This window comes from Lepidothrix coronata, unplaced genomic scaffold (genome assembly GCF_001604755.1).
Source record: "Lepidothrix coronata isolate B3197 unplaced genomic scaffold, Lepidothrix_coronata-1.0 Scaffold17, whole genome shotgun sequence".
Classification (NCBI taxonomy): domain Eukaryota; kingdom Metazoa; phylum Chordata; class Aves; order Passeriformes; family Pipridae; genus Lepidothrix; species Lepidothrix coronata.
The window spans coordinates 5,255,902-5,283,401 of NW_016690197.1; the positions used below are offsets into that span (position 1 = coordinate 5,255,902).

General features: G+C 40.7%; 1 protein-coding gene across 4 annotated transcripts in view; it reads left to right on the forward strand.

The window, feature by feature from the left end:
* The first annotated feature begins 4,877 nt into the window (after positions 1-4,877).
* The window catches only part of DLG5 (discs large MAGUK scaffold protein 5), a 106,701-nt gene continuing 84,078 nt past the window's right edge, over positions 4,878-27,500 (forward strand). For all 4 annotated transcript variants that reach the window (XM_017807116.1, XM_017807118.1, XM_017807117.1 and 1 more), the window contains exon 1: positions 4,878-5,213. In XM_017807116.1, coding sequence (XP_017662605.1) covers positions 4,913-5,213 — 301 coding nt within the window. In that variant the 5' untranslated portion in view covers positions 4,878-4,912. The remainder of the gene's footprint in view (positions 5,214-27,500) is intronic.

The following is a 27,500-nucleotide window of genomic DNA, read 5'->3' on the forward strand; positions in this document are numbered from 1 at the left end:
ATATTTTCAAAGGTTTGCATGTTTGCTTTTTTAAAATACACTGTAGTTAATATTGTGGAATTTGGGGGATTTCATATACTTCACAGGGTTATAGACACTTATAAGAAAAACAGTCTTCACCTGCAGGAGTGAGGCTTGCTGAAACCCAATGCTTTTGTTGAAGATGATCCTGTCCTCCCAACAGAAAATTCTACAAGATGGGAACTCAGTGCTTTGCTGCCCCCCATCTTGAATCTACAGAGGGAGGTTATCTCAGAGGCAGATACACCAAGCAGATAACTTGATTCTTCTAATTCTGATCTCTGCTTTAGAAAATCAATTCCAAGGTCTGATAGCTTCTTAAGCCTCACATGTTCTATCCATATTTGAAAGGCTTTATTTCTGCATGGCAACACTTGTGTGTTTCTCCTTTTCTTTCTGAAAAGAAGGTACAAAATTGGCTAAAAATAAACTTCAATTTTTGCCTCCATGTCCCCATCTTGTCTCCCAAATCTTTCTCAGATTTCATAGGCATAGTTATTGCTAGCCTAATACTCTTTTTCAGATAGTCAACAGTTTTTTTCTAATGCCCAAAGCATACATCCTCAATAGCCTGATTTCCAATTCTAAAAAAAGAAAAAAAAATAAAAAAAATTGAAAGCTTTTTCTCGGCTTATAAAAATCTACTGATCTTCTGTTAGTTTGTCAAATTGTGGTTTAAATCCAATTTTACACAAGTATCCATGGCATCCTTTGTCAGAGCTCCATATTTAATTAAATTTTTTAAATCCTTCCTTTCATTTGGTTTAAACAAACAAACAAAAAACTTGCCTTCATTTTGGTACTCTGATAAATACCTGGTTGATTCTTGCACAGCCTGTCCAAGTTGTAGACTTGAATTAATTTCAAGGATCTGTCTTTGATTAACTTAGATTTTAGTTCTGAAAACTTATTCCACAGATATATTCAATTTCTAAAAACTTGGCAGAGGAACCAAAGGGTTTTGCCTATTTATTTTTTTTTTCTATGGGGGGTTGGGGAGAAAGGAATGAATTGAAAACTGGGTTTGCTTCTTTGTATGGCAGTGGAGTTGTACATTCTGCAGTACCGTAGTGATCTGAATTTGGGTTACTTTTTAAAGTTTTGGCATAATAAATTTGCATCCATTTCACAGCTTGAGTCTTCAAAATATGCCTAAATCTTATGAAGACTTCCCCTGAACTTTCTGGAGAAGGTCTATATTGAGTCAAGTAATTGAGGTAACAGTAAGGTCCCTCTCTTAGACAGGCAAGTGGCTGCCACTGGACTCAGGGAAGAGACATTTATCTGTGCCATAAGAAATTTATCTGATTTTTTCAGAGCAAAGACAACTTGCCATTTGCAAGAAAAACAGAGCATAGGAGACTCAGGTATGTCAAAAAGATAGAAACCGCATTGCTAGGAAGAAAGAAACCTGGTACAACAGGGATTTACCTACTATCTGGCACTACAGTGGCAACTATCTGGAACAACGGGAACAGGAGATGTGAATCTGCAAGCAAAAAGGAGAGGCAGGCACTGCAGGAGAAGATGGATGATTTATTTGGAAGAGAAAGCAAAGGACTAAAGCAAAGGCAGGACTAAGTAGAGTCCAGGGTAAACACTTGCCAAGGCACACCTCCCTCTAGATTTTCAAATGGGACTCAAGATAGCTGAGTTATGCCCTGCCTGAATGATGCCATGCCTGTGTTACACCTATCAGAGTGCCAAATCAGGCAGAGGAGAGAAAGCAAGATTGTCTTTATTATTTCAAATAGCAGAGGACTGCTGCATAGACCTGAAGTCTGGCTCTTATCATAATAACTCGTAATGAAAGTTGATGGTTTGTCTCCTTTCCTTCAAGGGAAACTGTATAAGCACATGCACAACAAAACATCATATTTAAAGGACTGTTGAGATTAGACAGTCTTAAAAACTAGCACATCCCTGAATAATTTTCAGTGTTGTTGGGCATTTGCCTTCCGACAGCTGTCCCTTGCGCAGTGCCTTACCCTGTGTCCTGTGGCTGGCACAGAGGTGCTCTGCCCTCACACTGGCTGGGAGGGTTGTGCTTTGGCTGCACACTGGGTGACAGGAGGCGAGTTTCACTTCTTACCCATAGTTTTTGACTCTGTTCTGTTTCAACTTTGTTTTGCTGAGGTGAAACAAATAAGTAATGCATACTAGTGTTAACCAGTACTTCGGGAACGCACAATCACTTTACTGGCTAAACTTTGCCCAACTTACTGGAGAGAAATAGGCAGATTTTCTGATAAATTTAAATAGTCTAGATAGAACACAGTTTGCAGGAGTTTGCAACAGTAATAATTATGCAAAAAAGCTAATCTCTGTACTTTGTATAGCAAAGAAAGTTGTTGAGAAAGCAATGGATTGAAAGTTAAAAGAAGTGAATCTATAAGAGCATTAAATAACCGTGAATGGACCAAATATGGAAAAATGTGTTTCAAAATCACCCCATACCTTCCAGTATTGTAGTAAATAATGACTTTTAAGGCTGAGAAAAATCCCTAAGTCCTCTTATTCTCTGCCTTCGCTAGTAGTAGTAGAATGCATAGCACAATTATGCACATAACTCAAGGCTGTTTTTACTTATGAGAGAAATCATCATCTGTTCAACTACATAAAGTGACTTGAAACTTAGTTCAGCACCTAAATTCTCCAAATGGGTGTCTTAACAGAAGATTTGAGGCAACAATGGCTTCCCCTTGTACTCTTTGTGTTCAGCTCTCTGGACACTGAATAAAGGATATGGTTGTTCGGACAGTAAGCTGTCAGACAATTTTGGTTCCTATTTGATGTAATGGGGCTAACACCACTCCCAGTAATGCTCTTTCAGTGTCACTGAAAGTATAAAAAGTGAATTTAAGATGTGTTATAGGTTATAAATCTGAGAGGTGAATTTTTCTTTCCCTGCTTCACTGTAAGAAAAAAAGGAGTTGGAATGGGAAGGGAGAAGGGGAGGTCATTAGCTTTACGAAAGATGTAGCCAGCCGAGCTACATTCCTAGCTAATGGCCCATTCGAAAGCTGGAGTGAGGGGGGGAATGAGTTTGAGATTTGGGGAGAGCTGGCCGCCCGCGACGGAGTGCGGAGTGGTCTCGCCGGGACGGAGACAGGGACTGTATCTGGGCATTTCTGGAGGAAAAGCCTGGAAGCCAGTCTTTCTGGTTCTCTCGTCCTGGTGAGGTCTGACCACCGGCCTTGTGCCGCCACTGCCTCGCCACTGCCTCGTAACTCCAGCCGAGACCTACTGGTTTGGGTTTTTTTTGTTGTTGTTGTTTGTTGTTGTTGTTTTGGGGTTTGTTTTTTTTTTTTTTGGTTTGGTTTTGGTTTGGGTTTTGTTTGTTTGTTTGTTTTCTCTTTTTTTTCCCTAGGATTACTGTCTAGTTTTTTGTGTTCTATTACTGTTTTTGCCAACATACGTATATCTTTTAATAAAGGGTTGTTATTTCTTCTGGTTTTTTCCACACTTCCTCGATTAAAGCCCCTTAATTTTGAATTTACAATTGCTGAGAGAGAAGTTTGGTCTATCTCATAAGTCATCCTCCTTAGCAAACTTTCCAGTCTCTTCAGACTGAGACAAGATGATAACTGCTTGTGGTCATTCTGCAGTCTATTCCCCTAGCTGTTTGCAAATTAAGGTTACATTTGGTGCAAGTGATGTTGGCAGCCTGTTTACCTTGAGATAGAAAAGTTGTTATTCTCCTATTTCTTTGCTAATCAATTGCATCCTCCTGCTACTGCTGATTACAAACACATCTGTAGTCTATTTGTAAATTACCCGGTCTCTGGTTATTCACGACACGCTGATGAAACTACATTTAAACGGGAGATGAGCCAACACACGTTACTAACGTTTAGATATCGTTTGAAAACTTTCAGTTTTGCAAATTCTAATGGACAAAGCTCCAAGCGGTCTGTGGCTATTTTGATATTTAGCTTTTCCCGGCGTAGGGCGAAACAAATCTCGACGACTGAAGCCGCCGCCCGGTGCCTACCCCGGCCCCGCCAGCACCTCAACAGGCGGCCGCTCTCGCACCCGGGAGAGGGCAGCGGCTCGGCCTTTGTCTCGCCGCCGAGACACCCGGGCCAAGCACCCCGTGCGGCCCCGGCGGAGCCCCGCGGGGAGGAGCGGGAGAACCTCCCGCAGGCCGCGCCGTAGCGGGGGGGGGGCGCGGGTCCTTCCCCCGGCCCGCCCCGCTCAGCTCGGGGGCCGGCGGGGCGGCCCTGACTGACGGCCGGGGGGCGGCGGCCGGGCCGGGCCGGGGAAGCGGCGGTCGCGGCGGCGCTTGGGCGGGGGGGCGATGCGCTGCCGCAGCCCCAGCCCCGTGTCGGCGCAGGCGGCAGCTTTGTGCAGCCAATATGGCTGCGTGCGCCCGCCGATGAAAGGAGGCGCCTGGAGCTGAGCCCGTCTCCCCGCACCCCCTCCCGGCCGCGCGGCTGCGGCGAGCGCCGGAGAGAAGTTGTCTGGGCTGCCCCGCGGGGGGCGCGGGGCGCCGGGAGTCGGCGGCGCTGCCCGCGGCTCCTGCTGCCGGCGGTCCCTTCCCGGGCGCAGGGGAGAGGAGGAGGAGGAGGAGAAGTTGTTTCGCCGCCTGGGGGGGCGGAAAGGAGGCGAGCGGGGCGCCAGCCGGAGGAGGAAGAGCAGCAGCCCCTAACGGCAGCTCACCCCCCGCCTGCCGGAGGAGGAGGAGGAAGAGGCGAAACCGAAGCCGCCCTCGGCCCAGGTTCTGCCCCAGCTCCGCGCCTCCTCCCCGGACGAAGTTTCGCCGGGGGCCGCTGCGGGGGCGTCGGAGGAGGGCGGCCGGCGGCGGCCGCCCCGCCTCGGCCCGCGCCTCCCCGGGGGCGGCGGTGGCGGGGCCGGGCGAAGTTTGGCCGGCAGCGGCCCTTCCGCGGCCATGGAGCCGAAGCACAAGGAGCTGCTCGTCCAGTGCCGGCAGAGCCTGGCGCAGGCCATGACCGAAGTGGACAAGGTGGTGGAGCTGCTGGAGGCCGCCGGCGCCCTCGGCCCCCGCGACCTGCGCGACCTGGAGGCGGCGGGCGGCGGGAAGGCCGAGCTGCTCATCGCCCTGCTGCTGGCCAAGGAGCGGGACCACTTCCAGGATCTGCGGGTGGCCCTGGAGAAGACGCAGCCCCACCTGCTCTCCATCCTCTACCTGAACGGCGTGGCGGGGGCACCGACCGCGGCCGAGACGGCGGGTGAGCGGGGCTGGGGGCGCGGGACGGGAGGAGGAGGAGCGGGAGGGCAGCGGCTGCCCCCGCCCACCCCCGCCGGGGCAGCGCGGCCCCTCGGGGCCCCCAGCCCGAAGGTGGGAAGGGAGCGGGCGGGGGTCCCTCCTTTCCGGTGGGGGTAAAACTCTCCCGTGTTTGCACTTCGGCTCTCAGTGCTTGTTTTGTGCTCCCGACGCTTTTGGTCTCTCTCCTGGCGGGCGCGCCGGTGCTGGTCTCCGAGCGGTGCCGTGGATGCTGCGCGGTGCCCCTCGGAGAGGCCACCCCTGCCTGGTTCGCGCGGCTGCTCCCTTGCCCTGGAGTCGGGTGCCGGCTGGGGGCTCGGGAAAACAGTATCCGAAGGAGCTTTTCTTCTCTGAACTCCTCGGGTCCGCCGGTGGTGTCATACAGTCACTTCTGGACTGGGCAAAACTGAAAGTCCCCGCTGCAGCCCGTCTGCCGGAGTAGGCTGGCTGGTGAAGCTCCAACAGACGTGCGTTTGAGTAAATAGTGTAACTTTTTTTCTCTGGACAGCCATCTATTTGTTTGAGGCTATATTGTTGTAACGCTTCTCCGTGGTTAGAATAGGAAACCCGCTGATTTAACTGCAAATCCAGACGAGAAGAATTTGGGTTTAAACCACCTCCTTAAGTAAATTGGGCTTTGATCCATAAGTCTGCCCCTATTCTCCCCCTGCCAAAACGAGTTACAGCCTACTTTAATGTGCACAAAACCAAGCTTTAAAATAATAATAATAATAATAATAAATAATAGATAATACTTAAGGCCTTGCAAGTGCAGCTGTGTTTCTAGATGAGAAATGGAAGTAAGCGGTAATTCTCAGTGATGTGTTCCCAATGAGGTATTCTCATCCAGTGTGACCAAGTTGACTGATTCAAAAACGTGGGTTCTCTTTTTGGTGGTGTCACTGGTTTTGGGATTTGCGGGCTGCTACCTATTTATGTAAGGAACCGCATTGGGAGGGCTTCCTGACTCTTATAAACCATACCATTTCTTTAAGAAAATAAAGCCCTCTAAGAGCTGCTTCTCTCTGGAAAATAGTGGTTGCATGTGCAGTTGTGCTGTGTACCCTTATTTGAATTATGCTGTGGATGCTAGAAGTTTCATAAACACAAATGTGTGAAGGTCTTATGTTTTGTTGTAGATCAGTGTAATATTCTAATGAATGTATGGTAGGACCCCACAAGATGGGGAAAAATGGACTGAACAATAGACCTCAACACTTGTAACATTATGTGTTCTGACATCAATGGGAGATGAGGGCACTCACTGCCTTTCAGTGATGGTTTTGTATGGTTAGAGTAATGCTCATTCTTATCTTGTTGAGAAGATGCATTAATGGTACTGGGCTACTGACATTCCCCAACCTTAAAAACAAAGTTGTAAAACGTGAATGGCAGGAACAAACAAAGGACATGTTGGATGTAGTCATGCTCTTCATTTTTAAAATGCGAGTTGGAGTTGCAAAATGTCTTGCAGCACTGAGTTCTTGAGTGAAAAGTACTTTGATTGGCAAAATTACCTATATCCTCTTTGACTGAATGTGTTTAGGAGGCTAATCTGGGTTAAATTAACAGCGGTGTGGGGAAAGATGTTCCTTTGATATGATGGGGTTTAAAATGTTATTGCTTTCATTTATCAGTGGTAATAAAGAGCTAACTTTGAGAGTTATGGATTTGTTTTCTTTGTGATAAACGTGCTTAAAAATTAGTTCACAGGAGATTGCTAACAGCGAGCTTTAAGAATAAACCATAGAAAGATCAAGGGCCTGAGCCTTCAAACCCTGCTGTATATATTCCAACATTACTCCCCTGAGGAGGTCTTATGGTAGTTAGTTGTGAGACTGCTTGTGTGCCCACTGAACACCTCTGATAATTCGTGGCTTATGTGTGAGTTTGTCCTGGATGTGTTGTGCAAAGAGTTAATGTTTGAGGGTAACTGTGGTAGAAAGGTTCATGTTTGAACCTGTGTCCAGATGTAATTGTATTTTATTCTACTATCTCCCTGTAGGAAGTCTGACCACCCATCTTCTCTTCTGCCATTTGGGAGTTTTACTCCTTTTCACTGGGGATATTGTAGATGGATGAGGCAAGTCACTTTTTAGTTTTTGGGCATAATAGTAAAATATAAATGTGGTAGCATGAACTGTTGGATTCTGTATTTAAAATACTGAAGTGAAACAGTCCATATTATGTAAAATGCCTCTATTCTTACGGGCAAAAAATATTTAAAAATATTTAAAAATAAAAAAATATTTATCTTAAACATCCTTTTGATTGAACCTGTATAGCTGAATTAGTTTTTTACATTACCGTTAGCATATGTAAAAATGACAGTTTACAATGGTACACTTAATTTTAGCATTGTTTGGAAGAAGAGGCTAGTACAATGTATATCCCCTGAATGCTTGTTGATTAAAATTATTTGTAATCAATAACTTCTTGTAGTGGTGTTTGTTAATTTCTTTTTTTCCAATGTACTGCTGTTGTGAGGGAAGTGAGAAGGTAATTTCAATGTAATTTTGTTTAAAGTTAGAGAATTTGGCTTACAGTCTGCTCGCTACAGTAGGATGAGTGTTTCTCCGTGCATTTTAATGTGTGCAATATGTACCATTACTTTGTGTTTTCTTTCTTCTCATTTTAAATATTGCCTCCTTTTGTACTTTAAAGGCGATGTGTGAACTCGGATGGAAACTCAGGTTGTTATTTATACCAGCAGTTCTTGTGACTGGCTGGACAATGTAGAGCTGACACTTTTATAAGTATTTATCTGTGCCACATGGGGGGAAGTAAACAACTGATCTGACTGCTCAAGGGAAATAACTGGGGTCCTGGTAGCTGCTGAAATACTTTCACTCTGTCTTTACTTTACAAAGATTTTTTTATTCATCTTTATAGTTTCCACCAGTTCAGTCCAGTTAAATATATTTATCTTCTATAGTGGCTTCTAATTGCTGATTTTAAACCTGAAACTGTATAGTAGTTAGTTTCTCCAATGAAATGTATATTTTCAAGTTTGTTTTGTTTATGAAGTTTGTTTATGTATGCCTAACAGTGTTAGTAAGCTGAGTGCAAAATGTAACAGCAAACTACTTTCTGTGGAAGCAGAAGCTAAAGTGAGTGCGATTTGCTCTGTTTCACTTAGTTGTGTTTAGAGACTTCACTTCTTCCTTGAGTAAAACCTTTGATTACTACATTGCATTCTTTGTAAATATTTGTCAGAAATTGGCTTTGCCCATGTGAGAGTGACTGCTTGGCTGATTAAAATCTCCTAGTATTTTGCCCAGGGACTAATTCTTTAAGTAGTGTGCCAAGTGTTTTTGTTTGTTTATTTGGGAGTGAACTGATGGATTACCATTAAATAATTGATTTGACCAATGACCTCCATCATGCATCTAAGAAATCATTTATCCTGATAGAGTAACCTGTGCTTTGTAATGTGAAAATAAATGGCTTCTGAGCATTCAGTTGTCTCTTAGATATCTTGCTATCCAGATAATATTTTGTTTGTATTATTGATATTGTGTGAATTTTGTGGTATGAAAAGTGTTCAAGACAAAAATACAATGGAACATACTTCATTGTGACAAGTACTAATAAGATGTTTTTCTTTAAATGTAATTATAAGGCCAGAGCAGAAATCTAAGGAAACTATGTAGTCTTTAGACTGCTTTAGATAATACAGAACTTTATACTTACATTTTTGTGATACTAAAAAGGTGGGGAAAAAAGCAGGTTTGGTTGTTGACCTTGGAATTTGTTTTTGAGGTGAACTTGTGGGGCTACAAAAGTGCTCCTAGTGCTTTATCTTCAAACTAAGAAGACTGCTGAACTCAAAAAGCTTCATTTCTGCTTTCACAGGTGTTAAAATTTTAGGTTCACAGTTTCCTTTTGTATTAGCAGTTGATCTTCTGCTTTTCTGTACCTACCCCTACAGCTGTAGTCAGTGAGTATGTCTCTGTAAGCTTAACTGTAACATGCTGGCTTTTTTACTGTAAAGATTTAGCACCATTTTGGATATTAAAAGCAGAGTGTGTTAGGCTTTAGAGGTGTTTTATTTAACAGTTTCAAGATGGAAATTTAAGTTTTAAAGTTCAAAATTGGTTACATATTTAAAAAGATCTTTAAAGGGGCAGGGAGGAAGGAAAGAAAGAAAATTGTTTGTAGATTGACTTTGGAAGTTTTTCTTCTGTTATTTATTAAGACTTCTTTGTCTAACTGTATTTGGTCAGATATCATGTTAATTTCCAGTTCAAAAAGTAAATGTGGGCATCTATAAGAGTAGGAAAAAGAGTTCTGAGTTTTTCCTCTTTTTAGAGGGATTATCTTAACTTCTTCCTCCCTCTGCTTTAAATATAAAGAACCAGAGCTAGTTGTTTCAGACAATATGGGATTTGAAGTCACAAAGTTTACTTTTAAAAATTGGAAAGTCGTTCAGCATATTTAAAACAAACACAAAAGGCAAGCTGAGTAAGTATGAATTTAGGAGATGTAGAGCTGGGACCCACTTCTCTGGCAGCACCAAGGAGACCCGCAAGAAATGCAGTAATTCTACAGTTGTCCCTGAAAAGCTGGGAGCATGGCTGCTTGGTGCTGGGACCTCTGCATTGCGTACCCTCTTCCCTGTCCCTCCCAAAGTGTTGAGTGATCTAGACAAAACATTGGCTGGTGACTGGCGAGAGGAGCTGGTGAGCAGGAATGAGAATTTGTGGTAGTTAGGAGCCGAGAGACTGGAGGAAGGGTGTGAGATGGGGAGGCGGGATGTGGTCTCCTGTAGGAGCATGTGAGAGTAAAGGAGGGCTCAGGAAGCTGTGGGGTGAGGTAAGGGGAGAAGACAGTACAAGTGCTCGGAGATGAGAATTAGTGCTTTAAGTGTTCATTCCCTGGGAAAGGAGAGAGGGAGAATGAGAAGAAGTTGTAAAAGCATAATTTACTGACTCAAGGACTGAACTGACAATTTTGCAATTAAGTACAATTTACACTCCCATCGCTGAAAATTGAAGAGTGGGAGAAGTAGAGCAGTGTGTCTGGGTTTTTCCAGACCTGTTATTAGTTCCCAGGGTAGCTTCACAAGCCTTGTTACAGGATTTCTTAAGTTGTACTGATGAAAAAGCAGGCAGGGTTCAGAAGTCACATTAGGAGAAGTACAGTCTTCAGCAGCCCTGAGCAGTAATTAAACTCGATAAAATACCCAGTGGTAGTTTTGCAGTACCTGTGTCTTCTGATGACCTCAGATTTTTGGTATCTCTTGGAATTGCCAGGCTAAAGAAATGCAGGATGATTCTGGCAAGTGTCCGGATGGGTATTCCCAATGAAATGTCTAAAGTAGTCAGTGAATGGAAGTAGGCTCTCAATTCCAAAGAAGGAAATGTGTGTTTTAGTAGCTCATAAATCCCGAGGGTGGTAGTTCTTAATTACATTTTTGCTGTGCTCAGGGAGGAGGGTGGAAAGAAAACTGGCCACAGTAAACTGGGGACATTATTTTCATGAGAGTAAAATGAATAAAAACCATTTTTTTGTATTGGTGCATAGAGTTGTCAAGTTGCTTTGGACACATGCAGGACTTGGTATCTTACGAAATTAGGCAGGATTAATAAGAAAAGCTAACAGCTTTCTGTAAGTTGTTCCTTATTTATTTGTTAAAATTTAACAAGATTGCCTGGCTCTTAGATTTCACATCTTTGGCTTGTTTTAATGACCTTTCCCAGTCTCGCTGTTATCTTGCACCTCTAACTAGTCTTGGTTTTTCTGAGGTTTTTTAGGACCCCTCGTCTAGATAGTGAAGATCACAGCTGCCACATGGGTAGTGACTTTGGGTTTTCGAGTTCTCTTAGCAACTTGCAATTTGAGCCAAGTATTCTTTTTTTCCCTTTGCTGCTTGCTTTTGCAACTTTTGGGGTTTTTTTTACATTTATTTCTTTCTTTTTGCTTCTTACCTTTCCGTGCTGCTAACTGTTATTTCAATTATTATTTTCTAGCATTAAAATTCCTTATTCAAAACCCTAGTGATTAGAATGATATCAAGTAAATCTTGATAAATTGATTGTAACAATTCTTACTCTGTAAAAATCTTGAGTCCAGAGGTTTCATCTTTCAGAGCTGTTCAGTCCTGGGCTAGTTTTGGCTGGGGTTAAACCACAGTAAATCCCCAGTATATTTTGGGTGTTACAGAGTGAAGCAATTAGCTCCTCTTGGTTTTATTTCATATGAAGAATCTTAAAATGCTGTACATATAATAATGCTAAAACATTTCTTTACGTAAAATGTTCACAGTATTGATGGAGATAGAAAAAAACATGTTAGTGCATATAACTTTGTATGAAAAGAGCTATAGTAGTGAAGTTGAGATATCTAGACTTCCAAATTATGTTGGGTAGTCAGTGCTGTAACACTGTTTGTGACCTTCAAGATGCAAGTCATTGACTGCTTTTTTGTGAACGGTGGTAATTTAGTACTGAATCATTTTGATGTAGGAGCTGGAAAGGTCACAGTGACTGAGCTCTGGCTTGAGGCTAACCAGTGCTTTTCTAATGAAAGCGTAAAAGAAGGGTGCTGTTCCCTGAAGAGTCCAGTGTTGTTAGTGCATCTTGAATGTTGGAGCCTGGCTCTTCCCAAAGGGCTGTATTTTGGAGCTCTCAGTGTTACTCTGGTATATTATTTCTTGTCAATGGAAGACACAATTACTAAATTATTGACGGAGGTCCATGGTGCTGTAGCTTAGAAACCAGTTCAAAATACCTAGTGCACAATGTTTGATGTGTAATAGGTGTGTTTATATGCTTGTCATGGGTTGTGGTGCACTGGCAGATGTGTTGATGATGGGGTAATACCAGCGTCCCCTCATGTTGTAGCTAACAAGTCAGGTTAAATTTGGCAACTCCTGTTGTAAGCTGTTGTGCAAGAGTCTGATCTCCACGGGGCACCCTATGCAGGCTTCAGAAGGTGGTGGCAGCAGATGTGGTACCTGGAATTGAGGGCTGCTGACTACTTGGGGGGAACACTGAAGGATGTTTTTCTTGACCATGTAAGATTAATGGGCAATACAGAATAACCTGCTACAACTGAAAGGCCCCTCTTATCCAAACTAGTGTCAGAGGAAGTTAAGAGTAGCCTATTTTGTATATATAGTGCCACCTTCTTCTTCCTGACAGCTTCCAAAACCTCTAATTTCACAGTTTGTGGGTTGAACTGCTCAGCAGTTTGCTTTTTCACAGCATTAACAAGTTTGTTCTGGAGAGCTGCTCTTTGTATTTGAGAAAATCATAATTTTTTTCTAGTTGGCTGATGAAGGAATTGTATTTTAAATAGGCCATATCACCCTGATTAAGATTTTCAGAGCTGCAGCTGACCTGTAGCTGGAGAGAGCAAGGAAGCAAGAATGTCAAATCATTAAGTGTTTCAGCTGGAGAGTTGGGGGATTTGGGTAAAGAGGGTTGTAAACTTTTTATATAGTTGACAATTTATTATGTATTTGGATGATAAACCAAAAAACTCTCATCTTTCCCACCTTGAAACCCTGAAAGCCAATTTTTTTAAAACTTACTTCTAAATTAGCTTTCCTAAAAATCTAGTTGGGAGCATTCACACTTACGATATTAATGCCTAGTGACAACTTTTTTGCCTCTTGTGCCTCATCTCCTTTCACTTTGGCTTTTTATTCTACCTGCACGTAATTGCTGATTCACGAACATGCTTATTATTCACGCACTTACCTTCCAGCATGTGAGTAATCCCCATTTATATGCATCAGGTTAGGCATGTGCAAAAGTTGGCAGAGTCCAGGCCTTGCATACTAAGCTCTTTGGATTAGACAATATCTACAGTAAAGTACTGCTTGTGCCTCAGAAAGTGAGGCTGATGGCTGTTTGCTTCTCAGTAGTGCTCAAAATGGAGTTTGTGTGGGAAAAGATACCTGTGGTGTAGGAAGAGAGGTATTTTCCTTGATGACAGATATAAAATGGAGTTGGAATTCTGGACTCACTCAGCATAAGTGAGCTATGTTCTTTGGATGCTGCTGCACCAAAATCCCTTTTCAAGTATATTCCTTTTTTATGAGACAGACCAGCCAACAAGTCTGTTGGTTTTCTTGAAAATTGTTTTCTTTAAAAGCATCTGAACTTTTGGATTTAGGAAATAAAGCCTGTGTAGAAAATATCAAAATTACCAAGTACAGCTGCCTAAATCATTACATAGATGTTCATGTTTTATTTTAATAAGTATGAAACTATATCCTCTTTACTGTTTCTGTTTCTTGTTTGTGTTTGGTTTTCTTGTAGATAGCTTTCTCCCATTGCATGATTCTGTGGAAAAATCACTCTAGGGAGAGTTTTGAGTCTTGGGTAACCATGTGATCTTGCTCTTTTTGGAGCACTTATATAATTTGAGGTTGCCTTCCACAATTATGATCTTCTTGAAGAAGGATGGGTTGATTGAGTTGTTGGGAGTTCTTCAACTAGAAGTTGACAGAAGATTGACAGATTTTTTTCTTTTAATGACTTCTTTCAGGAAATCTTGTTATGCAGTTTTAAAGTTCTCTTAAACACTTAATGCATGGTCTTATGAACATTTGCAGTGATTTTTAAGAAGGTCTACTTCGCATTTTAGATGATTATGATGTGATTTTTAGGTGGCGTGCAAGTGTGTGTTTGTTTAAATATTCTGTTACTAACTTCATTTCTGAGTCTTTAAAATAGTCATGAATGTCCAGTCTGGCTTTTCCTTTCTGAGACTGATATTATTTGAGGGCTCACTTAACCTTTAATTGAAGATAGGGTGTGTTGTATTTTTAACAGATTTGCTTTTTCAGTTTGTTAAAGGCCCTTTGACTTCAGTAGGTGTGGCTAAAATTAATATAAAAAGCCAAGGTCTGAAAGAAAAACAAAACGAATAAAAACTAAGGAAAAGAATCCCAACAAACAAAAAAACCCTTAAACAACAGTAGGCTTTCCCTTATAATTGATCAACTGGTTTTTGTTGTCAGCTGCTCCATCAGGTACTTCTGGAGCAGGGGTAGACTCAGAATGAATACTGTAGGTGTACCTGAATTTAAGTAATAATAAAATCACAAAATGCAGTACTAAACCCACTCAAGATCACAGAAGAGGTATTCTCAAGAGGGCTTTCACTTTCAATTATATTATTTTCACCTTGAAGTGTTGGTATTTTTCCCTCCATTTTAATAGAAGTATAACTTTCTTCTTCAGCCCCTTTTCTGCTTTCTCTGGCATTGGACCTTGGGATGCTCAGACTGCCTAGTTTTTTCCTCTCTATTTAGATGTACTGCCACAGCTTTCCTTTGCTACTCTGACACTGCATAAGCAGTGCTTTCTTTTTGAGGTTTTTGAGACTTCTAGTATCCATTAGGGCATATTAGGAAAGGACACTTTTTGTAAGTTGCATTGACTCCTTCAGGTTAAGGGTCTGATTAGTTTGCCTTAATGGGTTAACCCCCCTTCCCTTCCTGCTGAGTAACACAAGGCTGACTTAGGTATAGACTGCAGACATGAACTTTGAGATACATAGTGAGTTACTTTTCTAAATCACTGGCCTTGAAAATGTGTAGGCCAGCACTTTGAGGTATACTACATTAGCTCATATTTCTAATATATTCATTTGTTACCCTGGTTCATGAACCTTTCTTGTTTTTCTGGCATCTTTGCAGTAGTCAGGAATATTTCATGGGCTGCCTTGCTGCAAGTGTCAGAGCAGTGTTTTGACTGAGCAGAACATTGCTTGGTAACACTGAGAAGTTTCAGATACTAAGGACAGAGATACTTTCTGCCTTGGGATTTTAGGACATGATTAGGACATCAGGAGCATTGGTACTAATATGAAAATCAGTAAAAACAGGCGAGAAGTATTTGGCTGTCAGGGCTGGTGGCAGTCCTGTTCTTTACAGCATTGTTCGGCTGAAACCGGTGTGTAATGTGTGCTGGACTGGAAGAAAACACAATGTGTAAATGCTGAGCTGTTTTTCTATCTCTGGCTGAGTTGATCTTCAGTGATATGCTGTGCATACATGACTTGCATAAAACTTCATTTGTCGGGGAGTGTTCCATTATATTTTCTAGAATGTCAAATCTCAAGTTAATTTTAGCAAATTTCTGAAGTGCATCAAAATGCCAGGTTGTTAGTATGGTTTTGGTGCTGAACTTGTAGTCTTTTGGGGCCTCTGATTCCCTTCCTGCCAGTGATAACCAGAAGGTAAAGGCAAACTGGTGAAAGTGGAAGGACTGTAGCATAGCTATTGCCTGGCTACAGTGATGAGCAATTTGCTGCATATTTTGTGCTACACTGTGCCCTTTTGTAAGGAATTTCAGGGTGCTACACTGAGTGTTGCTCAGCACCTCTGGAAGTTCTTTGTTTTCTTCTACAAGTCTGCATTGCAATAGTACAGTGTCAAGTTTATTGGTTTTGCTCTGAATCTGTGTAGCTTTCTCATGAGCACATAAGCCAGATCGTATCTGAGGGTTGTAGTAGCTGATGTAGGGAATCCACATAAAAAAGTTTTGTGAATTCTTCCCATCAAATGCATTGTATGTGTACATTTGTGCATGGAAACTTATAATAGATGCTTCTTTTGTAATGAGAAATGGGTTTTTTTGGGGAAAAAAAATCTTTATATTGAAAGTAGATGAGACTTTTAAGGACTAGCTTTCTCTTATCAAAATATTTTGACTTTTTCTTCCAATGCACCCCAAAACTAAAGGCTTTGCTGAAGTATGATTGTATGCATTTATCACTGTGTAAGACACGAACCCACAGTAATCACTGAAACCATTTTATAGGACATTGTGGTGAAATAGTAGCTTGTGAAAGATGGTAAATGTTCGGGAATAATTCCCTGGTCTTATGACAGTGAGAGAAGGTGACTTTGCATCATTGGGACCGTAGGATTTCTGACCTTGCAGATTAGATCACAAGGCTTTGGCCTTTGATGTAATTCTCAGTAGTATCTGATGTGGGTAGTATCTGCATTTTATGTGATCTATTTCAGAAAATCACTAAAAGTGTGCTTAATTTCCTTAATAATTTCAACAAAACGTTGTTAACTTATTTAGTGAAGTCTCCTTTGGCTGGCTAATCTCTGCTCTCTATTTTCTGCTGTCCTCATGTGTTTTTCAGTTTACATGTGGTGTATTGTGAAGATAGGCTTGGCTTTCCCCACTGAGCACTCAGTGTCTTTCCATGATGGTGCTGGTAGGGGACCTGTTATATGAATGTTATCTGTATGCTTTATAGAAGTTAAACATATAAGAAAGAGTTTAATAGGACAAAAAACTCTGCATTCCCTTAAGAAATATTCTTATATTAAGGACAGCTTGTTCAGTGAGACTCAAAAAGAAGTTATACTTTTCTGTAAATTAAATAAATTTTGATTTGAAGAAATTCCATAGAACACGAATGTCTGATGTTCATGTTATGAACATGTATTTTGGTTAACAAAGTTGTTTTGAGCACTTATAAATAAAGGTAATAAGTGATGTGGCATGTTGGGAAGTGGAAATGAATTATCTGTGTCTGGTGATCGGATTACAGGGTACACCAGTGGCTAGGCATTTCCTGAAAGGATTTTTGAAATTTTTTGAAGAAATAAAACTTTTTTTGAGTTCACTTGTTATGCTGGACAGAAGTGAATTATGGAAGTTAGTCTTTCTGCTCCAACAGGGGTTTTTTTGTTGTTTGTTTGTGGGTGTTTTAATAAGTACATCTTAAATATGTATATCAGCAGCCTTCTGAACATAAAATTGGGGTTTGCTAAAATGCTTATTCCTGTCACAGGTCCTTCTGAACTTATGATTTTTTTTCCCTTCTTTTTAACACTCACTTCAAAGCAAATGCTCTGTGGGTTTTTTGTCTTAATTTTATATCAGCCTGGAGAACTTTACAGAATTCTTCCTAAACAGGAATTACCCGAAGACTAATTTTCATTAGCATGGATTAATTATCATAATGAAAATAATAAAATATATATATAGTTTTCCCTATATTTTTTTTTCAGATCAAGAATAAGATTTAAATAAAGTAACTTTGAGTCCTAGCAAGTTTCATTCTGTTGTCTCTGTCAGATATGGTGCGGGTCTGCATTTTTATCTGGAAGTGGCATCATGGGGAAAAGCTGTTATTCTGAGTCTCTAAACAGTTCTAGCTCTGTGTTCATTACTAGCTTCATTAAGAGTGAACCTGCTAATGCTTAAGCTAAAAATGCTCATTTCATGTTAGTATAAAAAACAATTTCAGCTTCAAATAATGTTTCTTAAAAATAGCACTTTAGAGAGAAACTTTCTTTGCTAGCCACCTTCTGCTAATTTAATTTCAGCCATTTTGTGAATGTCTAAGCTGAACATCCAGCATTACTGATGTTAATTGCTCTACCTTAGTTTCCTATTGCAAAAATAAGGAATAAACATCATGGAGGCAGGTGTGAGAATGTTGTTAATGGAATGATCACCTCTGAAGGACCCAGAGACTTGTGTTGTGGAGAAGAGGGAAAGTAATGTGTATTCAGAGCAGGATGTGAACAATGTATTGTTAATGAAGTATGAGCAACTAATTGCAAGGACTACTTTCATGATGAAAATCAGGTGAAGTTCTGTAAGGGGAAAAAAATATATCGTGGGCAATTATATGTGCTTGCTTAAGCCCTGAGCTTGTTGGCAGAGCTAGGTGACCTTTCGTAGGCTTGGGTTAGCAGTGGGATTTAACTCTGTTTTCAACTTGCCTTGCAAATCAGGTGTTCCATGAGCGCTGGGTCAGAGGAGAGCAACGCCAGCCAACCTGGGCATGGGGTCTTTCTGCTTTGTAGCATGGGTGCAGTGATGATGAGCTCTCTAGAGATTTAAGGCTGAGAGGTGGAGAGGGTGGCTGAGAGAAGAGAGAAAACTTGAACTTCCCTGCAATGGCAATTGTGAGCTTTTCCTAGTTGGTTTGATACAAAGTCAGTTAAGTTAGCTGAGATTATCCTCACTACTAGTTAGAGTTTGCACAAAGAATTCCCTGACACATATTTTTATTTACCAGTACTGTTATAGTTGTTGCTGCTCTAGTGAAGTACACCTGGTTTTGGCATATCAGTTTGAACACAAAAGTTAAAGGTCAGGATGTTTGTTGTCTGGGACTTAGGCATGGCCAGATCTGCAGTGATTTGTGATTGAAAATGTGTATGAATACCCTTAACTTAAGTGTGTTCTTAAATTTGTCAGTTCATGGCCCTAGAGCTAAGAATCTGCCTGTGAACGTTTTACCAGGTTTGACTTCCATTACATCCATCTATTTCATGTTTGCTTTTTCAGCTCCTGTGTAAAACTCATGAAGAAAGCCCTTTGCAGGGCATGGGAGATGTAGCTGATTTCCCCAGCTTGGGTGGGATAACCATGGTAAAATGGTTAATGCAAATTTACTGTTAATCTTAGCTGCTGCTTTCAGATAAGGAAATGGTTCATGTATGATGGTGGAATGCGAATTGACTGCGTTATATGAAGACAGAATATTCCTTTTTTGCTGTGCTTCAATGCTGCTTGCAGATCTTAAGTGGAAACTCAATAACATTTAAAATGTGCAATCTTAGTACTGTTTCCAGACACTAAGCAGAAACTGTTTGTAGGTTTCCAGTTAGTGGAAAATGTCAAACTACATGTCTTATGCCTTGCTATTGGATATTCGTCTTCAATGCTGTTGCTGTAAGAAATTATAGGAGTATAGTTGAGTTAGAGTTGCTATACTAGGTTTAGACACAGGATTACAAAATTTGTCCTCTGAGTCTTTCACTTTCATGTGAGAAGTTGATTCTTAGATGAAACAAGGTATTTTTGTATCTTTTCTCAGTATTGGCAAAAACTGCAAATTTCCATGAATGCCTGGGTTTTAGTGACAGTAATGAGTTGAAGAAGTGTGGAGAGGGTTTCTGTCATTCGGAGGAGACTAATCTGTGCGTGCTAAAACCATGTCAGAGCAGATCACGTGTTACTTTTTTTTTCCCCCTTAGAATTTATGTTCAAAATCATGTTTTTTCAACAATTAATCTCACTTAACAGCTTCAGAATGATGGTAAAATGGAGTTTTACAGTTGGAGAGGTTTGAAGCAGAAAAGGGAGGAATTTATCTTGAAGGACAGAAATGAAGCTGGGAATGCAATACCTACTCCAGCTCTGTTAGACAGCATAGCCTGCAGAAATAGGAGTGTAATTGTAATTTTTTTCAAAATTAGTGCCTTAAAATATATGATGGAAACTCAAGGTCATATTAAAGTGCTGTGACTGTATCACAGTAGCTGTGTCTTCCTGGTATATTTTGACAAAAATAGCCTACCACCCTGTACAAAGAAGAAATACAGGAAAGCCTGCAACCTCTCCCGGTGGCTTAGTGCTGATGGACTTTGTAATTACATCTGTCTATCTCCATCTGTACCCTGCTTGGCTGGAGGCTGGATTTAAGATTAATTGTATGACAGAGGATCCTGGCTTACAGCTATATCTTAATTAGAATTCACAATCCACTTTACATAAAAATATCTGAAAACTCTTTTAGAAAAGAACACTGATTATGGGGCAAATGAAAAGATTTTGATCTTTCTCTTTTCATCATTCAGGAATAGCTTAGGTACATATAAATATATTTGCATGCCATCTGCTTTATTTCTCTTCATCTTACTCTTGGCTTCTGTCATCTTGCTTACTGCTCTTTGGCTTTTTAATTAGAAGGAAAAAGCAAGTAGAAATGACTTTTCTGTGTTCAGGGTAACATTTCAAAGGTTATTGAATGCTATGAAAAGCAGTGCTGTTCTATGTTTTGAGGTTTACTGCTGTTGAACATAGCTCTAATATGAATATGCCAAATCCCTTTGTGTTGGGTGTAAAATATTTTACTTAGTGTAATAAATCACATTTTATTCTGGAAAATATAATATTTTTTAGAAAGACATGATTCAGTTCTTGAACTACATTACTAAGATTGAACTATTATGGTAAGGTTGTTGCATTTAACTCTTATGTTCTGGTGGTGTCCCGACTGAAATGGATCTGTTTCTAAAAGTTGTGGTTTGGAAGAATTTATTTAAATGTACAGGAATTAACATTTACCATAGTCTGGGAACTCTCAGGATGCAATTTGGTGAAAACTAATAGAGAAATTCCATCTGCTCTAGTGATTTGTGTAAGAGGAGAAAAAGAAGGAAAATACACAGTTAAGCTTTATTTGGGTTAATTGAATGTCAAGTGCTACAATGTAACTTTAGAACTGTTTTGATGTTGGATTTTTTGTTTGTTTGCTTGGGTTTTTTTAGCTCTGTAAAAACAGTGGTTTGATCCCAAGAGATTTTTCTTCTGGTGAAGTACGTTTTGATAAGATAACCTCCTTGGTCTTAAAAAAAAAAAGAGGGGGAAGAAAAAAAAGGAGGAAGTCCTCAAGACTTTCCTAATAGACCTTCCTTAAACAGCATCACTTAAAATGTGCAGTTGAGTTTAATAAGGTGCATAAGCATATGCTCCTCTTAAGCAAGAGACCACTTCCTGTCTTGGGTTGTATAAAGATACTGCTGCTTACATGAGTTAAGATGATTCAATATGACCCTAATGTTTTTAAACCAGTGCCTGAGTTCCTGATACAATAATTTGCAAGCAAAATTTGCTTTCTCATAGTGTGAGTTGTATTCCAGTTTGGCAGCATTCGGAAGTTAAATGCTAAGGCTTAGTGCTTCCTTGCTCTTGTTGAAGATCCTGCAGGGGAATCATCTTACATGTGATAGAAGTTGCTGGACTGAAGCAAAAGCTTGAAGAAATTTTTCAGAACTCAGGGTTTCTGTGTTACTTGAAACTTTTGTGTACACAATGTACACGAGGTCTGTGTTTTGCCACAGAAGGAAAATAAAGTCAAGTAACTCTGATGTGCAGGGTAGAGTGTTGTACAGCTGTTCAGAGGTGGCCACTGTGAACCCTCAAGTCCAGGATTGTGTGAAGATCTGCCACAAGGCTGTGTGACTGTTCAATGTAGCTGACTCAAGATAATCTCTGATTAGCAAGTGATCTGTAGCCTTACTGCTGGAGCCATACTAAGAGTGAAGAAGAAAGAAATCTGATTTTTTTTTACTACTGCATCATCTAAGAACTTTTCTCTTTATGTGATTAAAAGATTGGTATGGTATATGTACAGACTGGGGAATGAGATGCTGGAAAGCTGTGCCATGGAAAGGGGTCCTGGTCAATGGCAAGTTGAATTTGAGTCAGCAGTGCCCTGGCAGCCAGGAGGGCCAACCGTGTCCTGGGGGACATCAGGCAAAGCATTGCCAACTGGTCAGGGGTTGTCCTGCTCTGCTCTGCACTGGGGCAGCCTCTCCTGGAATATTGTGGAAGTTTTGGGCACCACAATATAGGAAAGACATTAAGCTGTTAGAGAGTGTCCAAGGAGGGCAACAAAGATGGTGAAGGGCCTTGAAGGGAAGCTGTATGAGGAGTGGCTGAGGGCATTTGGTCTGTTTAGCCTGGAGAAGAGAAGACTGAGGGGAGACCTCATTGCAGTTACAACTTCTTGGGAGGGGAAGAGAAGGGGCAGGCACTGATCTCTTCTTTGTGGTGACCAGTGACAGGACCCAAGGGAATGGTCTGAAGCTGTGTCAGGGGAGGTTTAGGTTGGATATTAGAAAAAGATTCTTCACTCGGAGGGTGGTTGGACACTGGAACAGGCTCCCCAGGGAAGTGGTCACAGCACCAAAAAGTGTTTAGATGATATTCTCAGGCACATGGCATGACTCTGGCAGATGGTCCTGTGCAGGGTGACGGGTTGTACTCCATGATCCTTGGGGATCCCTTCCAATTCAGAATATTCTGTGATTCTGTATAGAGGTGTTGTGATCTCAGCCCTATTTTTTTCTTGCTTCAGGTCTGTCTTTAATAGTTTGGCATGCACATATAGAACTGGTGGGTAAATGAGGAAAGTTGTGTTTTGGGGAACAGCATTACTGAGAGAGGAAATAGTCCTTCTGGGACAGAACCATGGGGTTGAGCTGCTGAGAAGGGCAGTGCCATGTGATGGGATAGATGGTGTTGATGTTCATGGTGTCTTCAACAGAGAAGAAAGCACAACTGGGCTTCTTTGTAAGGAGATATGTCTTGAATTTTTGTTTATGGCATATGTATAGAGCTCACAAGCCTTACTTTGTACTGATTATACTTTCTGAAAGGAGTGTTGTACCTTATTGCTGCAGCTTGAGTGTCTTTGGCAATAGGGTGTGCTTTTTGTCCTTGCTAATTACTCCAAAGCTGTTCACCCCCTTCCTCAACAGTGTCTTGGTTAACTTGGTTACCTGATTATTTAAGAGAAAGAACCACGGTATCTGTCCTTTGCAAAGTAAATTTGTTATACATATATTTAAGCTGCTTAGCTCATCTCAGGAATTGCACTTTAATTTTTGCAGTAAACTTTATATAGGAAAAAGAAAAAAGCAGTGTTGCAGTAATTTCCCTAGATCTGGGGTCAGCCTGAAGGCTAGTTGCGCAAAAAAGCCAATAATACTGCTTTATAAAGGGGTTGTACTGCAGTGCTAAAATTCATCCGTGAGTGACCTCTTGGAACTCTGTAACTCTACACCCACACATCCTAATTGTCTGCTTAGGTCACAGCCAGCCTTTGATGTCCCACAGACCACGGTGGGGTACTGGGCCAACTGGTTCAGCTGCTGCCCTGCTGCTGCCTTGGAACAACAGCCCTTTGTTGTGCCTGGGCTGGTCACGCTGCTTAAGGACCGAGTGCTGCCGGCCTGCCTTGCACGGCACCAGAGCCTGCGCTCTGGGTTATGTTCCCACTGGTAGCACAAAGTCCGGGGAATATTTGCAGTGTGTTTTGTTTGGTTTTGGCTGGGAAGGTGCCTGCTCTGTGCTATATGCACAGCTTGTAGTGCCTGAAATAGTAGTAGTAGTTCCTGGGTGGGTTAGCAGACTTAAACTTTTCAGTCTGTGTTACTGCAGGGAATCTGCTTATGTTTTAGCTTATACCAGTGATGTTTCTTGTAAAGGCTTACTAAAAAATTGTTTGAGTTTTTGGTTTTTTTTGGGGGGTGGGTTGTTTGTTTGTTTTTTGTTGATTGTTTGTTTTCCTTTTTTTTTTTTGTTTTGACTGCTTCTCTTCAGCCACTCTTGAGCAAAGACTTCATTTATAGTTGAAACTAATTTGAGGATGTCTTTTCCAGACCTGTGTAGATAAATGTTCTGGTATCAAGAATAAAATTTTAAACAGAAAAATGTTGATATATGCACACTGTCTTCTGATTCCAGGTGTTTCAAAAACAAAAAACTTGTGTGGTTACAAAGATGTTGCTTTGTAAGAGTATTACCATGCCAGGAAGCACATGAGATATATTGTACTTGTATTTAAAGTGATTTGCATGCAAGACATGAATCTGTGTTGCATTTATTCAGATATTGCTCTTAGGATTTAGTGCTGATTTTATAGCTTCTTGACACTTTAATAGAAGTACATTCTGCAGCTTGACTACCAGTGTTCCAGTAATAGCTGGGTGTTCAGGGTACATAACTATAATTTCTTTAGCCCTCCCACCCCACAGCATTAGCTTGTATTTTTAAATCACAGGGACTGAGCTAAATTGCTTGATACATAGGCATAGAATACATGTTGGTACATGTACAGCGCTTGGAAAAAGTAGTATGGCTGCTTCTAATAAGGCTTCCCATGTGCTTTTTGATAGTTTCTTATTCTTTTTGTTTTCAAGCTTGCATTAACTTAAGCTTAGGGCTTATTTCATTTCATGAGTACCTGCCTGCTGATCTCATTCATCCCAAAAGCAATGCTGAAGAGTGCAACAAATACAATTATGGCTGTAGCATAGTAGAAATAAGGAAAATGAAATGTTATGTGGGCAGCACCTGAAACCAGGTGATAATGACTATGGTTACTAAGTAAACTTGTCTGGCTTTAGTCAGAGACCTGTTTGTGAAACATGGACTTGATGAGGAAAACAATAGCAATGTGATAATGACAAAGCTTAGCTGGGTAGGGAGGATTTGGGAGCAGCATATATGAGATTGTCTCTGTACAATCGACCTATAATCTTTGGAGCTGAGAAGGAAGATGAGTTGGAAGAGAGAAGAAGCAGAAATGCATTACTGTAAAGCTGCACTGAAAGGTATTGGAAAGTTGAGTGGTTGCGTTGGTATTGAGTATTTTTATGGCTCTTTGTCAGCTGCTCTTTTGGCTTTCTGCTTGGTTATGGAAGGAAATGGTTAAAGGTTCTGAAAAATTTGGAGTAATGTTTCTTTTTTACTTTCATACTTCCTTAGTGTTACTCTTCTCTTTTTCTGAGGGATTTGATTTTTGATAGCGTTGATCTGCATCTTGAACACCAGACAGCTGTATTTCAGCCATTCTTTGCAGTAAGTTGGCTGTAAAATACAAAAAGTTGCTATTTACAGGCAAAAACTAATTAAAATTAAAGAAGGAAAAAACATTTTGACTGGCAAATCGGTCTCATATTCGATCAAGCCATTACTTTATGTGGTTCTTGATAAGAATTGCACATGAAAAAGTGTGAAACATTCTGAGACCGAAATCAGAGCTTTCTAGTGGTTTGATTGTGGCAGTGTCTTAACCCACTTCCCTCTTTCAGTTCAGTAGCATGGGAAACTCTTCAGCTGAAGTCCCAACCACCCAGACTTCCTGTGGTTGTCTGGAGACCATTTAAAAGCCACGTGTGGGGGTAGAGAATTTTTTTTTCCATTGCGAGACAAATATTTGTGGTCTTCGCTGTGTCCATCCCACCCCCAGCCCAGGATATATGTTCTATAATCATATATGTGCTGTAGAGTAATTTCTTCTTGAGCCATATTACCTTTTTCTTTTTTTATAGGACCTGTAGCAGGTAATCGAGTTGGATAGCTTCTGAGATCTTATGTTGGTGCAGTCAGATTTTCTGGAGACAAACTGTTAACTGATGTCTGGTGACGGGTTGCCAATACCTACAATGGCATGTTAAAAAAATTTCAAGCAGGTTATTGATCTGTGTATGTCTCATATCAACATAGAATTTGATAAAAAAGAAAGGTCCTTCTAAATGTGATGTTGAAGTTCTGAGTGTACAGGTGTGATGTATCAATTTATACCTTCATTTATAATCATGTCTAGAGGATATAGTCTTACTAGCAGCTGAGGCTGAAAAATTAAGGCATTGCAAACCTGGCTTTGGCATTTAGGGCTTTCTCCAAGTGTTCTATGTGAACAGAGGTCTTGCTGGTCACCATCCTCAGACATGGTGTTTTAATTTCTGTATCGTCATTCCCCCACCCCCAATTATTTTATTTTTCGTTTTAAAGGTGGAACTTTTTGTTTCCCATGGGAGGGTTTGTACTGGCAGTGTTTGTAAGGAAGTCTTGAGTTTGCAACTGTGAAATCCAGTAGAAGTTGCTGTGTTTTGGACATGCCACAGCCTAGGTTATGGATGAAGTCAGGGGAATTCACTTTTGCTGCGGAAGTTAATTTATTGCCACAATTTTGGTTCTGCACAATGTGTGTCAAATGGGGCATGGCTGAAAGCATCAGTTCTGGAGCTTCTGGAAGTCCTGGTTGATAGAAGGCATAAGTGGGGCTGCTGTTTTGGTTTTTTTTTTTGAAACTCTCATTCATAATTGAGCTTATTTAAAAAAAATAAATAAATAAGAAAAGTGAAATGCGTAGCTGACATTGACACAATTGCCAGGGTTTTTTGTACCTACACACACACACAGGTTGCTAGACACAGTTGTTATGTACACCAGTATAAGATATTCAGATGAGGAGATTATGCTTTTACTGGAGGTATGAAGCCAAAATAATACCTGTTCTCAGTTCTTTAACTTGTGCAATAGTTAGTGTACTATTTCAGTAGTGAGGACAGATTTCAGAATGAGCAAATTGCAATAAATTGTCATACTTCTAAGTTTTGGAAACATTAATAGTATTTCATCCTGCATATTAGCTTCTTATTCCACACACACACAAAAAAGAGTCACTAGAGATGAAAATAAGCATTAGTGGGACACTACCATTGTCTTCTGCTGGGACTGTACTGAGGCTCAGCTTCTGAGGAGGCTGTGCCTCCTGCAAGTTATGAAGAGATCTTCTGTCTCTCTTGATGAAAAATAAACAGAATGGGCACCTCTGTCACCTTGAGGTGAAGACTAAGATTTGAACGGTCAGCAGTTTTCTCAGTGCACAGCAAAATATAGGGACAGAATCCTGGGACGGTGCGAAGAGCTCTTGCCTTTACTGTTTGCTTCACTGACATCAATTAATTTGTATGATACATACGTCTTATGTGGGAAATAAATTTTGCTTTTGCTATGTTTTAGATTACCGTGTTCATGGATTTGGTAAAAGATTAGATGTTAGACTATACATTTCTCTTTCAGTCTAATAAATGGCATTTGGCACCTGCTCCGGTGGCAGCATTTGCTGTCTGAGCAGGCACAGGAGTATTGAGACAAATGAACATTGGCTCCAGCTGTAGATCAGGTTTCTCCAGGTTCTCAATGTCATCCCTTTGTCAGCAGTTTAAAAGCACTCTTAAAGTTCCATCTTAGAAAATTTTTGCTACTTTCAGTTTCTCCGTAGTATTTTTATTCAGACAGTAAACACAATTTTAGAGGCTTGTCTGTATAACAACCACAGTAGTGCCATATTGGAGCTTCTGTCTTTGTAACAGACTGGGTTTTATCATTCCAGTTTTCTTTTATGTATACACAAGCCATGCTGACAGGTTTCCTGTCATTCACAACTAAACACAGAGGCAACAGTACTTCTTTAAACAAAAGTTGTGGTTTGTTCTTTAGGGCTTCTGGTTCATGCATCTTATTTCTCTTAAAACATGCTGTTAGAGCTTTAGTGTTGCTTGACTACACCCGTTGAAAGCATATGCATGCTAAATTGCAATTATAGGCTGTACTATCCAGGAATTTTTTTTTTTTTTTTTTGCTTTGAGGTTGCTGGAAGTTTTTTTGTAGAAAAAAGCCCATGTGCTAACATTAACTTTTAGTTTTCAAACTGGTGTTTTACTGTGTAGGTTTTAACTTAGTAAGTGTTAGCATAATAGCAATACATGGAAAAAATGTCACCCATTTAGAGATTTATTGTGCCTTGCATGGCTGTGATTTGTTTTCTAGATTTTTGATATACTATACTTGCTTCTTGTTGTGGATGTGTACAGTTGAGAGCTGTGTTTCAGGCTGAGCTGTCATGATGACAGAACTCTTGTGCATAATGCAGTTCAGAGTGCACGGTT